Source organism: Falco punctatus (assembly GCF_963210335.1).
Source record: "Falco punctatus genome assembly, chromosome: 12".
In the NCBI taxonomy this organism is placed as follows: domain Eukaryota; kingdom Metazoa; phylum Chordata; class Aves; order Falconiformes; family Falconidae; genus Falco; species Falco punctatus.
Window position 1 is genome coordinate 15,773,113 of NC_137592.1, and position 21,607 is coordinate 15,794,719.

Below are 21,607 nucleotides of genomic sequence, written 5' to 3' on the forward strand. Positions count from 1 at the left end.
ATCATGTAGCATCCTGGTGCCACATGCAGACAGGGTGTCTGAAGACATTTTGCTCTGGTCTTTCTCTCATAAGAAGGTGAGCTTACCTTGTCCTTTTTCCTATAGCCCTTGGCAGAGGAAAGGTTTCTGGGCAAGACTCTGATAGTTTTGCATGTTTGTTCAGGGCTGGTTGTACAATCTGAATTTGCTGCAGGCTCTGGGGATTGCAAGCTGCCCCTTGGCCTTGTTGGTGCTTTCCCTGAGGATTTTCCGTGTGGTACGGTTCTGCCTGCTCCTCCTTTGCAAACTACCTGGCTAAGCAGCCTCCTCTCTTCCTTGGCTCAGCCTGCTGCTTCCACTGATACCACAGGCCTAGAGGGAATTTTATTTTTTGTAAAGCCTAGTGAAGGGCCGCTCCTGTGGGGCCAGGCAAGCTCTGCCCGTATTCTGTGTAAGCTGAGGATCAGGGCGGCCCTGGCAGCAGCCTGTCTTTTCCACTGATCCCAATTAAGATTCAGTCTTGGCAGGATGGAGTCTTTCAAGCTGCCAGTTGCAACAGGAGAGATGAGGCTTCAGGGGCAGCAGAAATTATTCCCTTCCCTCAGTTCAGCTAATTTCTTGGATCTGGGCTGAGGATGGCCCCAGGAGTTGATCTGCAGAAGCCAAATGAGCCACACAGAGCTAAAACATTTCCATTCAGCGTCAGGCCCAGGGTGGGGAAGCACAGCTCTCCGAAGTGCGGAGACTGTGGGTGGCAGCTGTGGGGGCGGCGGGAGGGGATGGGATGGGATGGGATGATGTGGATCCACGCACTGCCTGGAGACAGCAGCTGATTCCAGCCTCGCTGGAACTCTGCACATGGGGAGGCTTGAGTGCTGAACTGACCCTGTTAGTGAAGCAGGAGTTTGTTAAGGCCTTGGCAGGTGGCTGTAACGGCAGGTCAGAGCCGTGCAGCTGAACCCCCTCTCTCCCAGCCCAGCAGGAGCAGATGCAACAGGACGGGTCTCCGCCTGGTGCAGCGATGCTCTGCTGATGTCGATGGAACTTTGCCACAATGTGTACCGGCTTGTAACTGACTTAGGGCACTACTAATGGAGTGGCTGTGTAGCTGATGGCCTGTGTTATTTTCTAAGCATGATATTAACGCAACTTTACAGTTGCCTGACCCGCCTGCTGTCTCCTTCTCTTCCTCCCCTGCCACTCCTGTCACACTGCAGCCAAGGTGCCCATGACATTGCAACTAGAAACTCTGCTTTTGCTGGCTTTGTGTCCTTTCAGCTGTGCACCCTGGAAGTATCACGTGTTCCATGCAGGAACAGCTTACTAGTATTAAGAATTCTGGGGTTTGAGCAGGCTCTCCAGAACTTAAGGATAAGCTCTATGCCCTCCCTGTTGATGAAGCAACTGTGTCTGTAATACTGTTGCTAATCTGGGGTTCTGGAAGCAACCCTTAAGCAATAATGATGTGTGGGGCTTTGCTCCGTGGAGCAAGCGTTGTGTGTATGGCACCTTGGAGAGCCATGGACACTAGGCAGCTTGCTTGGCTGTGGCCGCGCCGTGGCTGTCAGGTTGTGCACGTGAGGCTGAGCAATGCCTGGTTTGTCGCGCTGCTCCGTCAGAGCGAAGCTCAGCAGTGTCCCAGGGCACCTGTCCCTCCCTGTGAAGTGCAGCTGGGTGCAAGCTCACAACTGTTATCTTGGGAACCCTCTGCTTCCCAAAGGAGCAAACAACAGGGTAACTATAAAAATAGACATGCTAAACTGAAAGCTTTCTAAACATGGCACTGGCAGCATGCAGGGGCAGGGGAAGGTAGAAGAGAGGTGGATTTGTGTCTCAGCTATCACTGTTCCAAGTTTGCTGTGCCCAAAATAAGCACCGAGCTCCCCCAAAGCCATTCAGGCACAGCCTGTGAGAAAGGATTTGGCTGCTCCACCCTGCGACTTTCTGGGGAGCGTGCCAGACGTGTCAGGGGTTTGTCTGCAACTGTCACAGCTTTGCAGTGCTCCTCAGATCCACTGGTTTTGAGACCCAAGTTGAGGCTTTAACCTGAAGCCTACTCAGCCCACTGCCACCACCAATGACTCCAACTGATTTTGGGTTCCCTGAAACGCTGAGCTGCTCGTGCAAGAAGGCTCTAGTAAGTGGAGGGTAGTGAACTGTGTTTCCATTTAACTAATTAGTGGTCCTGTGTCCTGGCCAAAGCACACATGATGTTACAGCCATTTTTAAGCTGTTTACATGCCTGCATATAACTGCTGCTGTGGCAGCCAGAAAGAGCTGCAAACCAGCGAAGGGCCAAGGAAAGGGTGGGATGAAGGGCCAGATTCTGTTCAGTCACATACTCTGTGAAGCTGAGTAACATCAGTGACTTACAGAGAATTACCACAGGTCACCAGTTGCTTAGAATAGCTAAAAAATTAATTCCTCTTTTCAGTGCTCAGCTGTTGTTGCTTTTAGAGCCTGGTTTTGAGTGGTTCCCATCAGAAGTTCCTTCCCGGTGTATTTCAAGCTGCGTCTTCCCTCTATCCCCCACTGTTCTTCCCCCAGCACTTTCTGAAAGCACTGCTCTCTTTGACATAGATCTAATCTCTTGAAGACTACTTAGTGACCAGCTTCTGCTGGCTTCTCCTTTATGTGCTGCATCCCTTTTTTTCCAGGGCAGTCTGAGGGCGGGGTAGGTAGCCTTAGGATGTGGCCATGAAGGAAAGAGAGGCTGAGCTGCTGCAACAGACACAGGCTGGATTAGCAGTGAGCAGACAGTAACACACAAAGGGGACATTAGCTGGGACAAGCGAGTTTCCAGCAGGCACAAGCTATACTGTGCATGCATTGTGAGGGCTGCCATGAGCTGCAATATTTGCACTTGCGTTACGTTTGGGAGGCAGTGTTCGAGGCGTGACTTGTGCTCTTATGGCACCCTTCAGGAGAGGAGGTCGTGGGCTTGGTCCTTTACACTGTTTCTTGTTAAATCTTCAAAAACCTGGTTCCAAATTGGGAAGCAGCTGCTAGAAAAAGAATGTAAAGCTTTGTGCTATTTTGTCCCAGGACTGGCAGCACCTGGAGGCTGTACCTGGAAAGGGAGAAAGAGACCCTCTGGCGGTACAGCTGTTGTCTCTGCCCTCTTGCAGAGCACCTGCACTGGGGCTGGTTACAGTGAACAGCTCGATCAACTAAACTGCTCAGGTAGAAACAGGCCTTCTTGATAGTAGAAGCGGTGAGAGCCTTCCTGGAAGCTCAGATGGATCAGAAAGGGAGTTTCCTTTATTCATGACTCACGAGGGATGGATTTCTATACAGTCACTTCCCTGGACCTCAAGTTTTAGTGCATGGTCACTCAGACTAAGAGGGAGAGCTCTGGAAGCACCAGTTCCTTATTACTCCACAGCACAAAGCAGTGTGGTTATACACAGCCATTGACTTGGAACAGGCGTTGTAGGAGAAGCTGAGATAATGATGAAAGATGATAAAGTATGATGCAAAGCCTATAGGATTACTCAGTTTAAGAACAGCCAGCTAGAGATGAGTTTCACTCAACAAAGTAAGATTCCTTATAGTAATAAGTTATTGTGACTAATCCCTTGTAAACTGCTGACTAATCACTGCAACTTACAATGTCTGTCTTGTTGCTTGTCCCAAGTTAACTATTCACAGGAGCTCATGGATTAAAACATAGATGTTCATTTGAATGAATAAAAAGGGTATTCAAAGTAATATGACATACTCCATTACAACTAATATTTATTAAATACGCAGTGGACAAAAAGTAGCAAGCCTCCAAAAAGTAGTCAATTCATCAACATATATTACAGCATTACCCACCCAGCACCACCAAAACATACGGTGCTATCAGCTCATTTCTCGCCGAATGTTCTATTGACTTATGCTTGGTTCATTATCTATAAATGTGCATAGTTTCAAGACTTGATAATGTCACATGAGCATAAAATGGCACCAAAGTCTGTTTGCCCAAAGCTTCCAGCCACTCTCAACCCAAGAAAGTAGTGACATGTGCGTAAGCAGCAAGATGTGCGTGGCAGTCATGCATGTACTCTGTAGTCCCTTGTATGGTCTTGAGTGCTTTGTGTGAGCTTTACAGCATGACAGCAAACTTCTCAGAAGCCAAAGAATCGTATGCTCCAAAGCATCATTTTATTACTACTGAGTATGTCTAGTTTCCTCTTAAGTTTTCTAAACTATCCAGAAACTGGGTGAAGGCAGGGAGGGCAGGGTGTGTTGTGCGTGGTGGTGGTAGTTAAGTGCTTGTGTAAATCAGTTAACTTAGCAGGATACACACATGCTTCCTTTTCCTGGCAATATGTTTTCATACCGAGCTAAAGAAACTCCTGTGCTATGGGCACAGCGGCTGCACAGATGAGCACGGCCTTGTATTTGCAGGGTCAGGAGGGAGTGTTGGTGTTCCTTCTCAGGAGCAGGGCTGCCTTTCCTGCTACCTTACAGACAGATCTGTGATGTCAAGGGAATCAGGACTGTAACACTGAATGTAGTGTACAAATGTTGGCAGATTTCAGGCACCAAGCCTTCCAGACTCCTTCCCTTTTCAGCTGTAGCTGCCGTGTGTCATTCAACACACAAAGAATTCACCTGCAATGGAAAAAGTGCTTTCTGTGGTAGCTAGTGTATGAGATTTGTAAAGGACCTGTTTGCCTCCTCATCTGTGCTTACTTTACGTGAGCAGGATGTGCGTGACTCTGTGGTGTGTGCTTTACTGGATGCTCACAGTAATTAAACCTGGTTTCATGTGAAGCTGCTACTTGCAAAGTTTAAGATGCTTTTTCAGTAGCCTATTTGACATTATTAGAGCTGTCTTCGACTCTCTGTGCGTATGGAGAGGGAGCACCCTGAATCATATGCAACTTCACATTAGCCATAAGCACTAGAAAACAAGTAAACCAAACTTGTTGAAACACCCTGTTTACAGCATTTAAATTAATAATATTTGAAAAGGATCCATCAGTATTAACAACATCAAGTAATTTCTTATCTAGGATAGCCAATTATCAAAGCTATTTAATGCTACGTGAGAGTGGCCACTGGTACACTTAAGTACTCTGAGGCCAGAAGACCTTGTGAAAGCAAATCAGAGAAACATGCAGGAAAGCACTCTGGCCGAGGCAAAAGCAGCTACCTTACTCTTCCAAGTAGCTACTAGTCTTAAAGTCTGTTTTACCTGTCAGGACTACGCAGGTTACTGGGAGGTGCACTGTAGGATTAGCAAATTGGGAGTTTTCTGGTGTTTGGTGTGACATCTATTTCTAAAGTCAGGGAGAGCTGACACCTACCTCGGTGCATGGTACAAATAAGCCCTTCAGCATGCAGACATAGGGCCTCAATGTATTTGAGTGCTAAGGTCAAAATGCTGGAACATGCTTCTAAAAGGCATCTTTCAGATCAGCAAAATAGTTCTTCCAAATCCAGAAATTCTCTGTCTCTTAGATAACGTTTTACAGAGTGTTTAGGCAGAGAACTGGGCAGCTGCCATCTTTTTTTTTTTCTTTTGAAACTGGGACGTGGAGATTTTCCACTTGCAGGCAAGTTAAGTGGTAGCAATGCAAAGGGATGGGAGCTGCCCCTCTGACCCTGGCTGTTCCACAGTTACAATCTCTGCTGTATGGTAAGGTTCCCAGACTGTGTTCTTATCACTGTCACCTTCTAAATTCAACTGAGGTGGTCAGGGGACAGATGGACAGACACAATTCTGAAATCTTAATCCTTGTCTTAAACATGGTTGCCAAATAACAGCACTTGTCTCGTTTCCAGAGCTCACAGTTGCATAGTGTGATGACAGCAGCTGCATTTCACAGGAAAAAGAAAAAAACCTTCTGTGTTATTACTAGGAATCTTTGCTCAATCTCATGGTGAGGACACTGAAATGAAGGTATAGGGTGAGTGGCGAAGTCTATCCTCTAAAAAACACACATGGTTATCAACTGGGATAAGTGGCTCGCCTGTTGACCCAGCAGTAAGCTGACAGGGTAAGGCAAAACTGGAATTGTAGGGCTGTCGTACAGTACACCTGCTGAGGTCTCCAAGCCTACCAGCTGAACAAAGTAGTTCTGTAAGAGGCTGAACATAAGCAGCGGTCACCTGGAGGGATCTGGAGATGATCTAGGCCCTTGAGAAGTCTCCTCTCTGTCCACCTGTCTTACTAAGCAACTTCACCTCTTCGATCACAATGTCATGAGTAACTGCTTTGCACATGTCATACACAGTCAGGGCAGCCAGGCTGGCAGCTGTTAGAGCTTCCATCTCCACACCTGTCCTCCCCCAGGTCTGACAGGAGCTACGAATCTCCACTGCGTATCTGGACTCATCCAGGCTCAGAGACACCTCAACATGGTTGAGGGGGATGTTGTGACACAATGGGATCAACTGGCTTGTCAGCTTGGCTCCCTGAATTCCTGCAATCTGGGCTACAGCCAGCACATCTCCTTTCTTCACCTGGTTCTGCCTCACCATCCCAAATGCTTTCTCACCCAGGCGGACCACAGCACCAGCAACAGCAATTCTTTTTGAATCTGGCTTCCCTCCGACATCAACCATTGTGGCCCGTCCTTCCTCGTCAGTGTGAGTCAAGTTGTCAGAGGCACGAGGTACCCTGGTGCAAGATCCCAAATCCCTTGTACAGAATTCAGATCCTGAACTCGCCTCTTTGGACTGACAGTCCACAGAAACTTGGCCAACAGGAGAAGCCTCAAGGCACTTTGTGTCAAATGTGGAGTCTGGGTCCTTCTGGAAGACACAGCAGCCTCTGAGCTGGGTTTGTAGAATTCCCATCGTTATCTGCCGCTGTTGCTCTGGGTAAGATCCTGGCAGGAAAAGTTGTCTCGTGAGCTTATTTTTCATTAATACTTTTCCTGTTTGTTTGGGTAAACTTGCTCTCGAAGTCAGCCAATGGCTAAATGTGTGGCCCCACTGTTTTGAATTTGGGGGATTCTGTAGGGCATCTCGGCACAGTGGGAGTGACATCAATACAGGCTCTGGTGGGGAAGAAAAAGTAATATGAGAATACATCTTAGGAACTGGAAAGCTAAGTTAAGTCTGCAGTAACTGAGAACCTTGGGACCTTCTGTGTTGTAAAAACCTCAATAAGCCTGCAAACATCCACTTTTCTCCTCAAGCTCTTTCTCTTTTCTCTCTCATCAGTTCCCTGCATTTGCTGGTTTGTTATTCCAAACCCCAAGACTCAAAACATTTGTTTAGAGGTCCCTGACAAGAAGAAACAACTGGTTATCAAAAAGTATCAACACATCCTGAGAAACAGAAGAGCTTATAGGAACATCAGTTCTGAAGAAAAGCAAGTCATAGCATCTCAGCATCCATTTGAGATTGTTCCAGTACCTGTCTGCTTTTGAAAGCCTGGGGGGGTTAATAGGAAATTCTTGCACTTTAATTCTCAACTCTGCCTTTCCAAACACCTTCCTCTCAGCAGGTGTGCTTCCTGCTTTCATCTCCTTCTGCAGGGAAGGGTCATGCCAGCACCTGAGGACAGCAGGAACCAGAAATACTGCATCTGCACTGTCTACAAGCTCAGAAGGTGGCTCCATGATGGGAATCTCTCCTGTTACTGCCAGCTCTCACCACATTAATGACAGCTGAAGTTTAAGCACTGGAAAAACCACACTCCTCTCATTGACAGAGATTTTAAATCTGCTCAGAAGTATGTTCCAAGTTGAGCTGGCAGAGCTCCAGTTGGCAGAGAGGTAATAAGCCCTCCTGCCCCTTTTCACCATTTAATCCCTTGGTTTTGGCATTTGCACAGGGCTAAGTGCCAGGTGTCAAGACAGAAGGCGTCTTTTTCATATAAAAGAAGTGATTTGATTTGTAAGTAAAGAGAAAGCACTACAGAGGTAAGTGGCTAAGCCCTAGTCTAACAGCCCCATTGATAAGCATGTTTCTTGGTTGTTTTTTTTTTTGTTTGTTTTATTGCTTTTTTTTTCCTGGAGCTCCTGTTCTTGCTCTGAGAAACTTGGAATTTGGTTTTGCTCAATAACCTCCTTTGGTAGCTCTGGTGTTCTTTGGGGACTTCCTTACTCGTGAGTCAGGTAAATCAGAACAGCTTCCTGGCCCCTCTGCACCTTGCTGAGCTACCTCTGCTGCCCAGACCGCTACAGGTATCACCTTAGACTGTCCACATGACAATAATAGACATAGTGTGGACAAAGCATTGGTTGCGTCCCCCTACCCTCTTTTTTTAAAAACAAACTGATCTCTTCCTTGTTAGTCCCAGCCTCTGCTATAACAAGACCGATGCACTTAGCACCTTTTTCATCTAGAGTACCCTCCAAACATGGATCGGAAAGTGCCCATTACTGAAGCTGAAGTCAACCATAGGTTTCATGATGATTTTTTTTTTTAAGTCACTGCAGTAATCTATATTCAAGCAAAGGTCCCGTTTGTTCTACAGCTGATAGCCTATCCACTAAAATTAAGATTCCTGCACGTTAATTGGTGATGTGTTTACCCTCAGAGGAATGGGATTAAATGGACATTAAATGTTTTGACTGCAACGCTGCTCTGCTTTAGAAGAGCACAGAAAATTGTGCTTATTCCTCTGTTCTTTCCCTTTCTCTTTATACAGTGGGGCCTAACCTGAATATTCCTTTTAAAATCCAGAACTCAAAGTACCATATTCTTCTGGATTCCTTGATTAGCTTTAAAGGTGAAGCTAAACCCCTGGCAATGTGTCTTGTCTTCAGGAGAAGCGGGACTGCAAAGGCAGGCAAGTACTTCCACACTATAAACACACATGGATGGGAGCAGGGAAGAGAGGTACAGTTTGCTCAAGTAGAGCAGTAAATAAAAAGACAGCAAGACAGTAATGCATGTAAAGCATCTTTGCTTTTCCTAACAACCTGCTTCATCTCAGTTTTAACCCAGATTGCTGATATGCCTACAAAAAAATAGGTAATTGTTTTCTACAGCACATATAATAATACAACTGAAAGCAGTTGACAAACCACCTCGTTACATCCCATTACTGCACCTGAAATTTAACTGTGTTAGCTTCCAACTAGCAAAATCTCAGGAGGAGAGAAGAAGGTAGGAGAACTTAAGTTATGGTAATTTCCTCCTTAATTTAAGTGAACCCATGAGGAGAACAACCTGCCAAAAGGAATATGTTGATTGAGGGAAATAAGATGAACTAGGATACAAAACATATAGCAAAGGATCCAGACAACAGCAGGGTAGGGAAGAAGCCAGGTTTGGCTTACTGGGACTAACGAAACCAATTAGTAATTTCCACAGCATTCATTAAGTTTCATTAAATTAATTCCATACACACACACACCCCACTGACTGCTTGCACGCCAGCGTTATTTGAAGTCAGTAACTAAGTAATTCAAAACACAATTAGGAAATTTCCTAATGATTCCTCATGTGTCACAGTGGGATACTCTCCACTCCTCTCCAGACTTCATTGATGCGGTTACTGCCAGCAGTTACGTCTTGAAGGGACATGGAACAGCTGGGGGAGGACCTGGACAGGCTGCTGCTTTTGCTGTACGTCAGACAATGTTAAAGCAAGTTTCAAAAGAAAATTAGATGGATTTGATCTGTAGACATCCAAACATTGCTAGGAAGGCTAATTTGGAGTATGGGGATTCTTTCTAAGGCATCTTGAAAAATTATGTAGGTCCCAGTGAGCTGTCAAGAATTTAGTATAGTATTTTCATCTTAAAAAAAAAAAAAAAAACAACAAAAACACACCAATTTTTTTTCCTCATTCAGCAAGTCAATTCACACTTTAAACAATGGGTCCTCCTTCTCCTTTTCCTGGAACACAATGCAGCAGTGGCCAAATACAAGAGTAAAAACAAACTCAGAGAGACAGTCTTGCACCACTCAACATGCAAAATGACAGCCATTTAAAGAGGAACATCAAGTGAAAAATATTCCTAGTAAAAATATATGTTAAGACCACCAGTAAATCCTATTTCCTAATACAGGCAACCAGACTGAAGTACAAGTATGGGGGTCTTGCTCTTGTTTAAAATGAGTTAGCAAAGACCTACAAATTAATGGATGTTACCCTCCCCAAGGGTACCTGTTTTAAAAACTGTCTTTTAAGCTGCACAGCAGCTAACCAGTTCCAGAGCATCAATGAGGGAGGACAAGAGTTTGGGTTTGAAACATAATGTTCATCTCTTCCACCCTTTCTGCATTTTCCCCCTCCTCATTGAAAAGAAACAACAGAGCAGCTTCTAGTTAATCTCACAATGCTAATTCTTGCAAGCATTTCTTAATTCTAAGGAAGAAAAAAAGGTATTTTAGGAGATAGCTATCTTACAAAACAGTAAAACATAGGCATGGATGAGGTAAAACCACACTGAAGGAGACATGAAAAATCAGTGAGACCACCCCAGCAGGGCCACATTGCTCATGAACAGAGCTTCAAACAGAAGGGAGCCAGCAAACATCTTCAAGAGATACAACAAGGAGAAGAAAGGCTCTCAGGCTGCTCAGATACCAGATACTGCAGTTTTCATGGTTATGTTTTGAGACTTTGCAGCAGTAAGAGGACATTTCAAAAGAATGAAGCCCCAAGTTTCAGATTCTGAAGTAAAGAAGTAGTGAGGTGGGAAAACTTGGATTTCTGTCAGGTTACTGGCACTATATATTATATGCAAAGTTGAATTTCTTAATCCAGGGATAAAAGTCCATCCTGCACCCTTTATGCCTATATGGCAGTCTAGTCAATCTCACAGAACTCACCCCAAACTGCCTTATATGCTACTATACCACTCTTGTTAAGTACAAAGGAAGCAGATAGGAAATGAGATGGGAAAGCCAGTGATCTCTTTGGAAAATTTAAAGAGCTTTCAAAATCAGAGAAAGCAAAACCAGTACTGCCAATCAGAAGACCGGATAAGGCTTGGTAGGGACATTAAACCTTTCTTCCTCTTCCACTTCAGAATGTTAATCACAACTGCCTTTTAAAAAAATCCATTCCTTTGCCTAAACCTAAGCCAGAACCAAACATAATTTAGATTTAAAAGCCCAATCCAATATGCTCCCCCAAAGACAAAACCCAAACAAAATCATTGTATGTTTATTACGTACTGATTTGTCACCCACCAATCAGGATCATTGGCCGGTTTTTCATCTGGGAAATGTTAAACATGCCTAGAAATAAAATAAGGAACACATAAAAATCCTAGCTTAAATCATGCATCTGGTTTATGTATTTAGTTTTCTGCTCTTCACAGTGCAACCTGCATGCTAGGAAAACCAAAGCTCAATTAAGACCAAGGGAGCTGGAGGAGGGGGAATCTAGCATGGTATTATTTAAAACCATAGCTGCCAGAGTTTCCAGGCATCCAGCTGCTACAGGTCTATCACACTGCAGAACCCTCTTCCAGAAAGCCTTCCATAATCTGAATTACAGTTACCTACTACAGAATTCAAACAGTTTGGGACTATCCTGTTTCTTAACAGCAGCATTTAACTACAGTAGTTCTTATGGATAAGCTGTTAACAGTGCCCAGTTCAAAAGTAGTCCAATCACAGAAGGCTCAGGGACAATATTAGGATTAACACAAACCGCAAGATGACAGACAGTCAGGTAAGTGCTGCTGACTGCAAAATGCCTTTACTTGAGGGAAAAACACTCTTCTCCCCACTCCACTTCCCTAAATCGGAAATTCAGAAATGAAGGGTCTCAAAGTAAAGGAACCAATCCCTCCACACCTCCCCTCACGTTTACAAGGCACTGTTTTAGCTGGGTCAGACCAATGTACTTTGCAAGTTAGTCTATGCTCAGACTTAAAAACTTCCTTTAAATTTGTTTTATACATCATGAAAAAAGGGCAAACCCAACTGTTAGCAATCTGGCAGAATCTGCAAGAGAACAAAAGGGCCAAAACATATTTTCAGTGTAAAGGGGACTATTCCATGAGCATCATGCCAGTTCACATACAGGAGATCAGCATTCCCAGCTGCAGCCAGATTACAAAAATATGGTTAGGTTCAGATGTAACTGCAATAGAGTTTATATCAAAATAAATTCAGAAGACTAATACAGCCTGAAGATGTGACTGCATCATCACGGAACTTGTGTCATGATCGTATACAGAGCACCATGAGTAGCTACAATTTCTGCATACTCAAAAGAGATCTGTCACATCTAGAAACATGTTAATGCAGTAGTTGGAGAGACAGCTTAATTTAGCTTTAGTACTTGTTTGACAGCAAACTAATTTTAAGAAAGTACAACTCCATCAATTTTTGCTTAGATTTACGCTTTGCTGCTGTTATTGCGAGCAGTGCATCTCTCAGAAGACTCAAAACTGACATCCAGATTTTGGAGCAACTACAGGACTGGTACGTTACTAGCTTTCTAGCAGACAATACTCTTAACAGATGGGAAAATTCTTTCCTTGGTTAATACAGCTTTATTCAAGAAGCCTTCCCTTCCTTCCTTCTCCTGGCAAGCCAATACAGCCCACAGCAGTATCAGGACATTGTTCTCCCTAGTCGCTGCTGTTATTTCTCAGTTACGACAAACATACCAGCATGCTGTTTCTTTTTTCTGCCCACTGCTGCTCCAATGATTTGAACCAACTCTTCCTCTGAGGCACCTGACCGTAGGTGATCTCTCAAGGACACTTCTGAACTCCCAAAAAGGCACACCTGCAGCCAACCCACAGAAACAGAAGAGGAAAAATGAGAAAGAATAAAATAAGTGGCTTTTACAAGTATTTCGTACTAACTTCAGAGTAAAGTTTTGAAGAGGCCTATCCTATTGAAGAAAGAGAACATTTATGGAGATTGTTTTCTTCATCTCTCTTCTTGTACACACATGGACAGCCTGGGATGTTTATGTAACCTAAGCTTGTTGGGCCTTCAGGCTGCCTTGGTCATCTGACATTAGACAGCAACACAGCTGTTGTCAATATCAGGTGACAACACGTAAATGCCAATTTTTAATTGAAAACTGTAATTTTCCCCCAGGAACTGCCAGTTTCAACGTGGCAGGAAATGGTTATCCCTCCCCTTTCTACAGCCGTTGAGCTGTACAGGCTGCTCTTGAATGAGAAGAGTTGCAAAAAGATGTTTGGTGAAACAACGGGATCCTTGTGGAACACAAAAGCCAGGCCCTCACAGCTGCTTGGATCCTTTTCTAATGGGAAATCATCTGTTTGTCACATGTTTAAGATGATTTTGAATCAAAGATTAAAATAAATGTTTATATTTACTGGCCTTGCAACAGTGTTTTACAACTGAAGTTAACTATGTTAGCAAAACAGAGAAACCAAAAAAAGGTGATATAACATCTCCCTAACAGCTCAACAAGCTAGAACAAGAATACATATAGGAGAGATAAAACAGGAGTTAGCTGGTAATAATTAGCATCTTTACATCCCTGCTACTTCTAAGGGAAGAACTTTGCACTACTTTCGCTGCATAAAAACACGGAGATACTTTTTCACTACCAACCTTTAGGTTCCCATCTGCTGTTATCCTCAGACGATTGCAGGATCCACAGAAGTGCTCCGACATAGAGGTGATAAAGCTGATTTGCCCCTGGAAATGTGGCACTTTAAAACTCTAAAGAAACGCAGAGGAGAAAAAAAGAAGAGTCAAATATAGTCTCTTCATTTTTAAAGCTCCACTTGCCCAAAGACCAGAAGACATTTTAACACTTATTTTCTTCAGTTCTAAGGTTACACAAGAGGAAAAAAAATAAAGTAAAAATCAGCTTTGTCAGGGGTTCCAGTGTATTTTGCCCTGTTCCTGGAAATTCACAAACCTGTTAAATGTTTGCTCTTGTAGTTATCAATTGACAGCGGATGCCAGTAGGCATGTTCTTACTCAGGTAGCCATGAGTCATAGATTCCCATAGGCTAGAAATCCCCCATATGGCACTGCACACTCCAAAGCAATACTGTTATGTAACTGAACAACTGTTTCATCAGGCTTCTTAACATGCAGTCATAGGCAGACATAGACTGACAAAAGTTTCAAAGGCTGTAAATACAGGATACAGCCTGGCATTCTTTATATCTGACTGAGGCATCTAGTAAACACATTGTATTTCTAAAGGTAAAGACTATGACTGGTATTTAATAGAAGTCAAACCACAGGCAGCCAGCTTGACCAAAGTACCAGAGTTACTACACTGAGTATTTTTTACTCTGCTTGTCAAATATAAATGCTGAACTTAGGAGAATTTGGGGATTTAGGGCAAGGAAAGAATGCGGCACATTTCACATGTTCTTTTTCTAAACCCACCTTGGCTGTGCTGGAAGTTTCACAGGGCAATTTCTCCAATTCAGGCCATCGCTGTTTAATTGTATCAAGCATTTCTTTGTAGCTCACCATCTTCTTGAAGTTCCACTTATTGCCTAGAATTAACAAAACCAGCATAACTTTATTAGACTGTGGATTTTGTTTTTCCAATTAGCAGAGAACCACCTTCACGTTCTCCACAAGTCTCAGTTTCTGTAGTTAGCCCCAACTAATACTGCTACTAATCCTTCTCCAGCTTATCCAGGGAAGATAAACAAGCTGCAAGAGATACAGCAATTCCTTACTCCCAAAAAGAGCTCACCAAAACTTCCAGAGACAAGACCCTGGGGTGAATAACCACCAGTCAGGTTCACCTATGACCGAGGCACACTCCATGCCATGAAAAATCTCAAAGCAGGACTGCTTACCATCAAAGGGCATGTATTCTATGAACCGCACGTCAAGGGGCAAATCCTTCGTGAAATCCACAAAGCTCAGCAGTTCATCCTCATTGAAGCCTCGCATCACCACACAGTTGACCTGCAGGAAAAGTAGACACCCAAAATTAGTGAGCAGAATATGACTTTCTTCCCTTTTACACAAGGTTTTACAGTCCTTGCAGAAGGCATCATGGATAAAGAAAAGATGATGAGAGAAGCTGGCAGGATTGCAATAGTATAGATGATCATTTCTGCTAAACTTGCCTGTAAGTTTTTGCATCCAACCTAACTACAGTTCTTAAAGTTGCCTTGCTAAATGGAAAATAGCTTTTATTAAAAAGCTAGGTAACAAAGGCATCGTCTTACCCACCTAAGGTATGACAATTTTTACCGTCTAAAATGACAACTCCACTCCCCAGTCCTACTCTGTATAGCTTCTGTAAAAGCACTGGCAGGGTACCTTCTGTAACGCTCTTTACAGCGGATCATAGGCAAATTCCCCAGACCAGGAAGTGTTCACAGCACACTTCATAACCATAGGCTGCAGGATGACTAGCTCTGCCTTCCTCAAAAAAAAGGTTAAAATTAGTTTTCCGTACATTTCTCATAAACAATATTTACACTGGAGCCTCAGGCCCTCTGTGCTTTATCTGAGTAACTACAGATAGCTGTGCAGTTGCTAAAACACTCCATTACTAAGGCAGACTTGTATGTCCAAGCATTGTGCATCACAGTTCTTAAGATCTTCCAGGAAAGCCTAAAAGCTAGTTTAATTTCAAGTGTTCTTCGTAGCTCTGCAGCCTAAACCACTTACATAATAGATCTTCCAAAACACCCGTGAAAATGAAGGGAAGCACAGCTGCAGAACTGCAAACAACAGAGTCTGCTGTAAGCAGTTGAAGGAGATAAACCAGGAGAAAATTAAGACCTTTCTGCAGGGTAGTTTTCTGCCTGTTAACTCCCTTGGCCAAGTTCACAGCTGGGTCAGACAAATGCCAAATCAACAGAAGGGATAGGAAGAGGCAAGTACAGCACAGGACTGCCCTGTAGCCTGCAGGTAGGCAATTGATAAGGCTCTGTGGCAGTATGAACCTGTACACTCAGCTGTGCAAGGAGATTTTATATAAATCTGCCCCATTAGCTCTTGATGTGATCTTCATTCTACTAAAATTTTTCTTCAGTTTTACCAAAAATTATTCACGGGGTCTAGGATAATAAATTCTGTATCAGGTGAGCTGTATCTTTTATGACAATTTATGGTAAAACACAGCAGTTTGAGTACATAAACACTGGCTTTACCTTAACAGGACGGTAGCCAAGTTCAGTGGCTTTGTGGATTCCTTCCATTACCTTGTGAAAGCCTAAGATATAAAAAGAACAAAAAAATTTCTTGTTTAAAAACAGAATGCAAAAGGAGGTTAACTACAAGACAGAAAGATAACAAATAAAAAACAATCTGATTCAGTAGACAGGGCTGCAAGTAAAGAGACTTTAATTCTACACACACATACTGCAAAGGCTGCTGGTGTTACTGTGGTCAAGACACAGAGATGAATTTTTTAACTGGTGTTTGGGTAGTCAGAAGTAATGGTATGCTCTTCTACATCTTTGGACATCCATGTATCATTACCATATAATTCTCCACTTCCCCATATATCAACTTTGCCTTGTGTTACGTTATTCTTAAAGGGATTAGAATGCATTTGTGAACTGCCTCCAGATACAATGAAGAAAGAATAAATTAACATTTATTTGATAAAATGGCACACATGTCTTCACTAAAATGGCAGAATCTCACTGTTCTGAGTCAGACAGCAATATTGCTGAGTGAATTTTAAAAGGATCTTTCTGAACTGACTGTAGAGGGGAGTGGAGTTAGGAATAAACAAAAGCCTACTGACTCCTTGTTCATCCCTGGCTACAGATGTAATTGGCTTCCCAAAGCTACTGACTATCCATTAGTCTGAAGACCACAGGCAGCATTTTACAGGATCATCAAGTTTATGACTAAACGTGAAATTGGTGAGCATAACGTGGGGGGGATTTAAGCATTTAGGAATGAAATTCAGTTGGCCTTTGACCCTTGAAAGCAAATGAAAATGTCAAAAACTGCAGTGACTTTAAGGAATGAAGTACCCAGCCTCACCCTACCATTTAGTGTGGCCTACACTTGTCAGCTGCTCCCAGACAGAGATACAGTTGATTTCGGGCAATTTCCTTCACCCCTACATGTACCTCTTAAATTTGGAAGAAAAATAAAGCAACAATGCAATTTCGGAATTCCAAAGGCCTTTAGGAAAGCCTCTTAATCATCTCATTTAAGCCACAGCTTCTGTCAACTTTAAACAAAGTTAAAACCTTTCATCAAGATACCAATTCTAGATTTGACATATTATTCCTTCCCTGCCACACTCACCAGCTGGCAGAGAAACAAGGTGATAATATCAAGAATAAGACAGCAAGCTACCAAGCGCTGGGTATGCTTTTCTGGTGAGTGGGTGTGCTCAGCTGCTTGCACTGTGTTTGTGAAAGTCCAATAACTGACAGGGTAGGAGAGACAAAATTCCTGTCCTGTTCTGCACACTAAACTCAGGTATGAAAGACAAACCACTGTATGAGACTCGGCTCCTTCTTCCAAAGCTGTAGTCTTCAACAGCAGATACTTTACACATGCTAGCAAAAGGGCAGTATCTTCCAGAAGTTTGTGCTGACAGTCCCCGTGCTGTTCCTAGTCTTACATTTTTCTGTGTAGGTCCATCACCCCTCTTTCCCATCTCTTTATTTACGGGAAACGCAGCTTTTCTAGTGAAAAGTTTATACCCTCATTAATCTGTAGGAACTTTACCAGAAATAAGCAATAACTCAGTAATAGTCTGTGCATACTTAACATTGGATCAGAAAGAAAAAATAAAAGGACAGACATGAAACTTTCACCTAACCGCTTTCTGGCTGGTAAAGACATTATAAAGAACGGACATAGGAAAGCAGGAGATGCTACCACTTTTATAAGCCAGTCCTAATGCTGCAAAAAGAGAGGTGAAGAGCAAGGAGAAGATGGTGAAATAACTCTTGCAAGGAACCATTTGAAGTTGTGACTTGTCACCCTTCTCCTTCATCACCTACTTGTTTTGCACGTGCCCAGGAAGTTTGCAGCACTGGTGACAGACTTCATTCCAATTAACCACGTTTGCAGGCTGAATGTGGCAAGAGACATAGTGATACACTGCTTATGCACATCCCAGAGCCACAAATGGGATCAAAAAAGCTCTGCAAGATCACTGGAGAGGCAAGCAATAGGATTACAGCTTGCAATGCATCTAACTTAATGTCCTTCCCAGTTCTGCCTCTTACCTCCTGCCATGCTAGCACAACAGTGTGGTTTAGAACAGCTATCATAAATCTCTACACCCAACAAAACCCCAGTGCGAGCTATTCTGATTAACAACAACTATGAGCTTGTTTCCACTGAAAGATTTTGGGAGCAGAGTTATTATTTAAAATAAAAAAAAAATAAATCTGTAATTGCATTTCATATTTTAATGTTAAGTTTTCTGATTTTTTTCTTTATGGAAAGGTATTAGGAGCTCATTTGTATTGTCATGCTTATTGAAACATCCCTACTAAATCAAAGTCCTTGTGTGGTAATGGAACGACAAAAAGAATAAAACGAGAACATTTCAAAATATTAGAGCAGAAATGAACACTAGATGTCTTTGTGCCAGGAAATATTGTCAAGGCTCAGAAGTCCTTTAAGTTTTTGTTTGACATTTCAAAACGACAACCCTTCTCCTCTTCCACACAATGAAAAATTTCAGTATTTTCTAATTTTAGATTTCTGAAATCATAACTTTAGCCAACTTCAAAGCACAGAGAACCTTAGATACATCCAGAACAATCCTGTGTGGGACAACACCTCCCAACATTTAATCCTTACAAGGAGAAAGGCTTCAAGCCAATGTTTAATGATTCAATTACAGTACAATATTATCTCATTCTCCTCGTACTGAACAAAAAAGAAGGGACAGGTTGTGAAACAGGTTAGACTGGCTACCTGCAAGAAAGTATTTTTCATTTGTCATCCCTTAGAATGTGGCAGGTGGGGAGAAGTAGAAATATTATGGCCCTCTATATATGCTTTCATATATCGGTGAAATCTCTGATCATCTCAGTCATTCCCTCTATCCCAGCCATTTGGGAATAAAAGCAGTTGTAATGCAGGTCACCTACACCAAAGATACAAAATTCCAGTCTTTTCTTAAAACCCTAGAATGAGTTTCCAGAGGAGAAGAAAAACTGATTCCGTAATTTCTTGAGCTCCTGCTTAATGCCACCTTTACTTTCCACAGAAGTTACCAGCCTGTAGGAGTCTAAGACCAGGAATCCCTCTCACCTTAACAGAGCTATATCTTGTTGCCTCTGGAACTGCCACAGGAGACAGGGTAGCACAGTAGGGCAGGCACTTTATTCACTGCTCATTCCATACCTGGAAATCTCCTATTAAATAAAAAACCCTCAAAAACAATAAAAAAAGTATTTTTACATAATTTCAGCCCTTAACAAAAGAAAAAAAAAACAACTCAGCGTTACTATTTTTACCTGAAATCCATTAAAAAAATTACCTATGATTTGGAAACTTTATTCAACTCCTTAAAAATACTGAGTCATAGAAACTTCCCTGTTTGCTCTCTATGCTATTCAGCTAGCAATTTCTCTTTGTGGTTAAAGACTTTTTTTTTTTAAAGGGACAGGAGGGAAAGAAAACATACATATAAATAAAAATTGCCCTCACCCCCCAATAACTTTTAGTTTACTTTATAAGCAGCACATTCCTAACAGCTTCCAATCAGACAGGAAGAGCTGTGGCCATATAATTCAGGAAGCTGGAGGATCAGGTTTGCCCCTTCAGTAGCAAAGAAAGGGCTTGTTTCCAGTGAATGTCACAAACCAGGTAATACTCAAATGCAAAGCGCAGAAGGAAAGAGCAGAGCACAGTCAACACCTGCTTCTGATTACATACTCCCAGATACTTCTCTGGGAGCCAACTGTGCCATGAAACAACCAGATTAATGCAACAGCCTACAATGGAAGGTTAATGCTCCAGTCAGATTTATGACAGGAACAGATTTCTGCACCATGATGTAGAAACCTGAAGAAATGCTCCCAGAGAGACTGTAGACAAAGACACCTTTCTGCACCTACCAACAGAACTTTGATTTGATAGCCGAGTGATTCAAACGTTGAAATCCCGTCTCACAGCACCCCAGATTTCCACATCCCTTGCCTTACATTTACCTTACGTTGTTGCACCATCTAGTGGGAAGTTGGAGGTTTTGTCTGAATTAAAAGTTCACAGACTGCCAAAGCTACATTACTGGACAAATAGAATGATACAAGGTCAAATCAGTTTTAGGTTAGAAGAAAGCCCAACCATGAAGCTGAACTTCATGATGAACTTTAGGATTCATTTAAAAAAAGAATTTGTAACACTGGGCACATCCAAGCATTTTTGAAACTTTGTTTGGAATTACTAGCTCCATTGGAGAGAATTTAGAAAGCCAGCAGCCCTCCTCAAATGATTTCAGACCCAGTTTATGTTTATTCCTATTAAAAAGTAGTGGAAGTAGGGAACATCACTAATTACAAGTGAGGCCACTGCTAGTATGCCCCACATCTAACTTCCAGAAACTGCTGCTATTCATGACAAGAAGTTCAGTTCTTGGGGTAACTTAGTCCCTGGCTGCTACGGCAGGAACATCTGTCTTTTGCACAGTATTAAAGAACAGCACACAAGACCAACACAAGATTTGGAGAGTCCTCTTGATATCCATGACTAACCAGTAGACAGCCAGTTACTGGCAGCTGTAGTCACAGTACCACTGACTGTGGCACGTTGAGCATCTTCTACTTCACCAGCTCCAACTAAAGGGGCTCTACCTGCCTAAGGGGTGTAGAAAGAAGGAAGAAGTCACTATCAAATAAGCTGGTACAGATGACTTTTCCTAGCCTCAGACAGATGGAAATTCACTCCCCTCCCAAAGTAACTGAATGTGAGAGACATAGCAAACAACCCACAGCATTACTGTAAGTATTAACACAGTTGCCTTAGAAGACAAGCCTGTACCTTTCCTGCGGACAATGAACTCAAATTTAGCTGGGACCAAAGTATCCAAGCTAATGTTAATGGCATTCAGTCCTGCCTCCTTCAGCCGGGGCAGCAGTCTGGTTAAGTTGATCCCATTGGTTGTGACAGCAATGGTTTTCAGCCCTTCTAGCTTGTACAGTTGACCTAGGAAAATAAAAAGATGACTTTAAAAGAAGTAATTCAACTGTAAGTTGCACAGAAATACCAAAAGACTTAAGAAACAAACAAAAAAAATATCACTGAGGGTGCGAGGAAAACATGGACACTTCAGTGCTTCAGCCTTCTTCCAGCTGTACTGGTTCAAGAGACCCATTTTAGCACAAATCCATTTCAAAAGGTATGGAAGAGTAGCTTATTGAAAGCAAAACTGGTTATAAAAAACACTGAAAATGCAGACTAATTTTATTCTCCATTTCTTAGAGTAAATAGCTACTTAATTGTTGGAAGAAGGCCTATGATTTTGTTTTCCTTCTTTTCCTCAGTCTAGCTCTGCAAACCGAATTCAGTGTTCTGCAATAAAAATGAGCAGCAAGCCATCCCTTTTACACCTGAACTAGCTGCCTTTATCTAGCAACGCTTATCCTACTATGCTTTAGCAAAACTCAGTTCTAATCCAGAGGTAGCTGCCAGCAGTAGCAACTTTAAACTGCTGAAATACTGCATATACTCATAACTAAACAGGAAAAGGTCAACATATTAGACCACTACAGAGAATCCAGGGCAGTGACATCCAATGGACAAAACTTGCACTTGACAACCAATACATTTCCATTACCCACAGTGGTAGCCCAGCCAA

The 21,607-nt window shown here is 42.7% G+C and overlaps 1 protein-coding gene across 5 annotated transcripts in view; it reads right to left on the bottom strand.

Annotated features, from left to right (window-relative positions):
- Nucleotides 1-3,700: 3,700 nt before the first annotated feature.
- Nucleotides 3,701-21,607, bottom strand: part of MOCS1 (molybdenum cofactor synthesis 1) — a 31,021-nt gene continuing 13,114 nt past the window's right edge. For 3 of the 5 annotated variants that reach the window (XM_080407897.1, XM_080407899.1, XM_080407900.1), the window contains 8 exons: nt 20,791-20,955; nt 15,969-16,030; nt 14,658-14,769; nt 14,233-14,345; nt 13,438-13,548; nt 12,510-12,630; nt 11,077-11,124; nt 3,701-6,977 (listed from right to left, as the gene is read on the bottom strand). In XM_080407897.1, the coding sequence (XP_080264023.1) occupies nt 6,106-6,977; nt 11,077-11,124; nt 12,510-12,630; nt 13,438-13,548; nt 14,233-14,345; nt 14,658-14,769; nt 15,969-16,030; nt 20,791-20,955 (1,604 nt within the window). In that variant the 3' untranslated portion in view covers nt 3,701-6,105. Of the gene's footprint in view, nt 6,978-11,061; nt 11,125-12,509; nt 12,631-13,437; nt 13,549-14,232; nt 14,346-14,657; nt 14,770-15,968; nt 16,031-20,790; nt 20,956-21,607 lie in introns of all 5 variants that reach the window. The other 2 variants (XM_080407901.1, XM_080407898.1) reach the window with 2 other exon arrangements.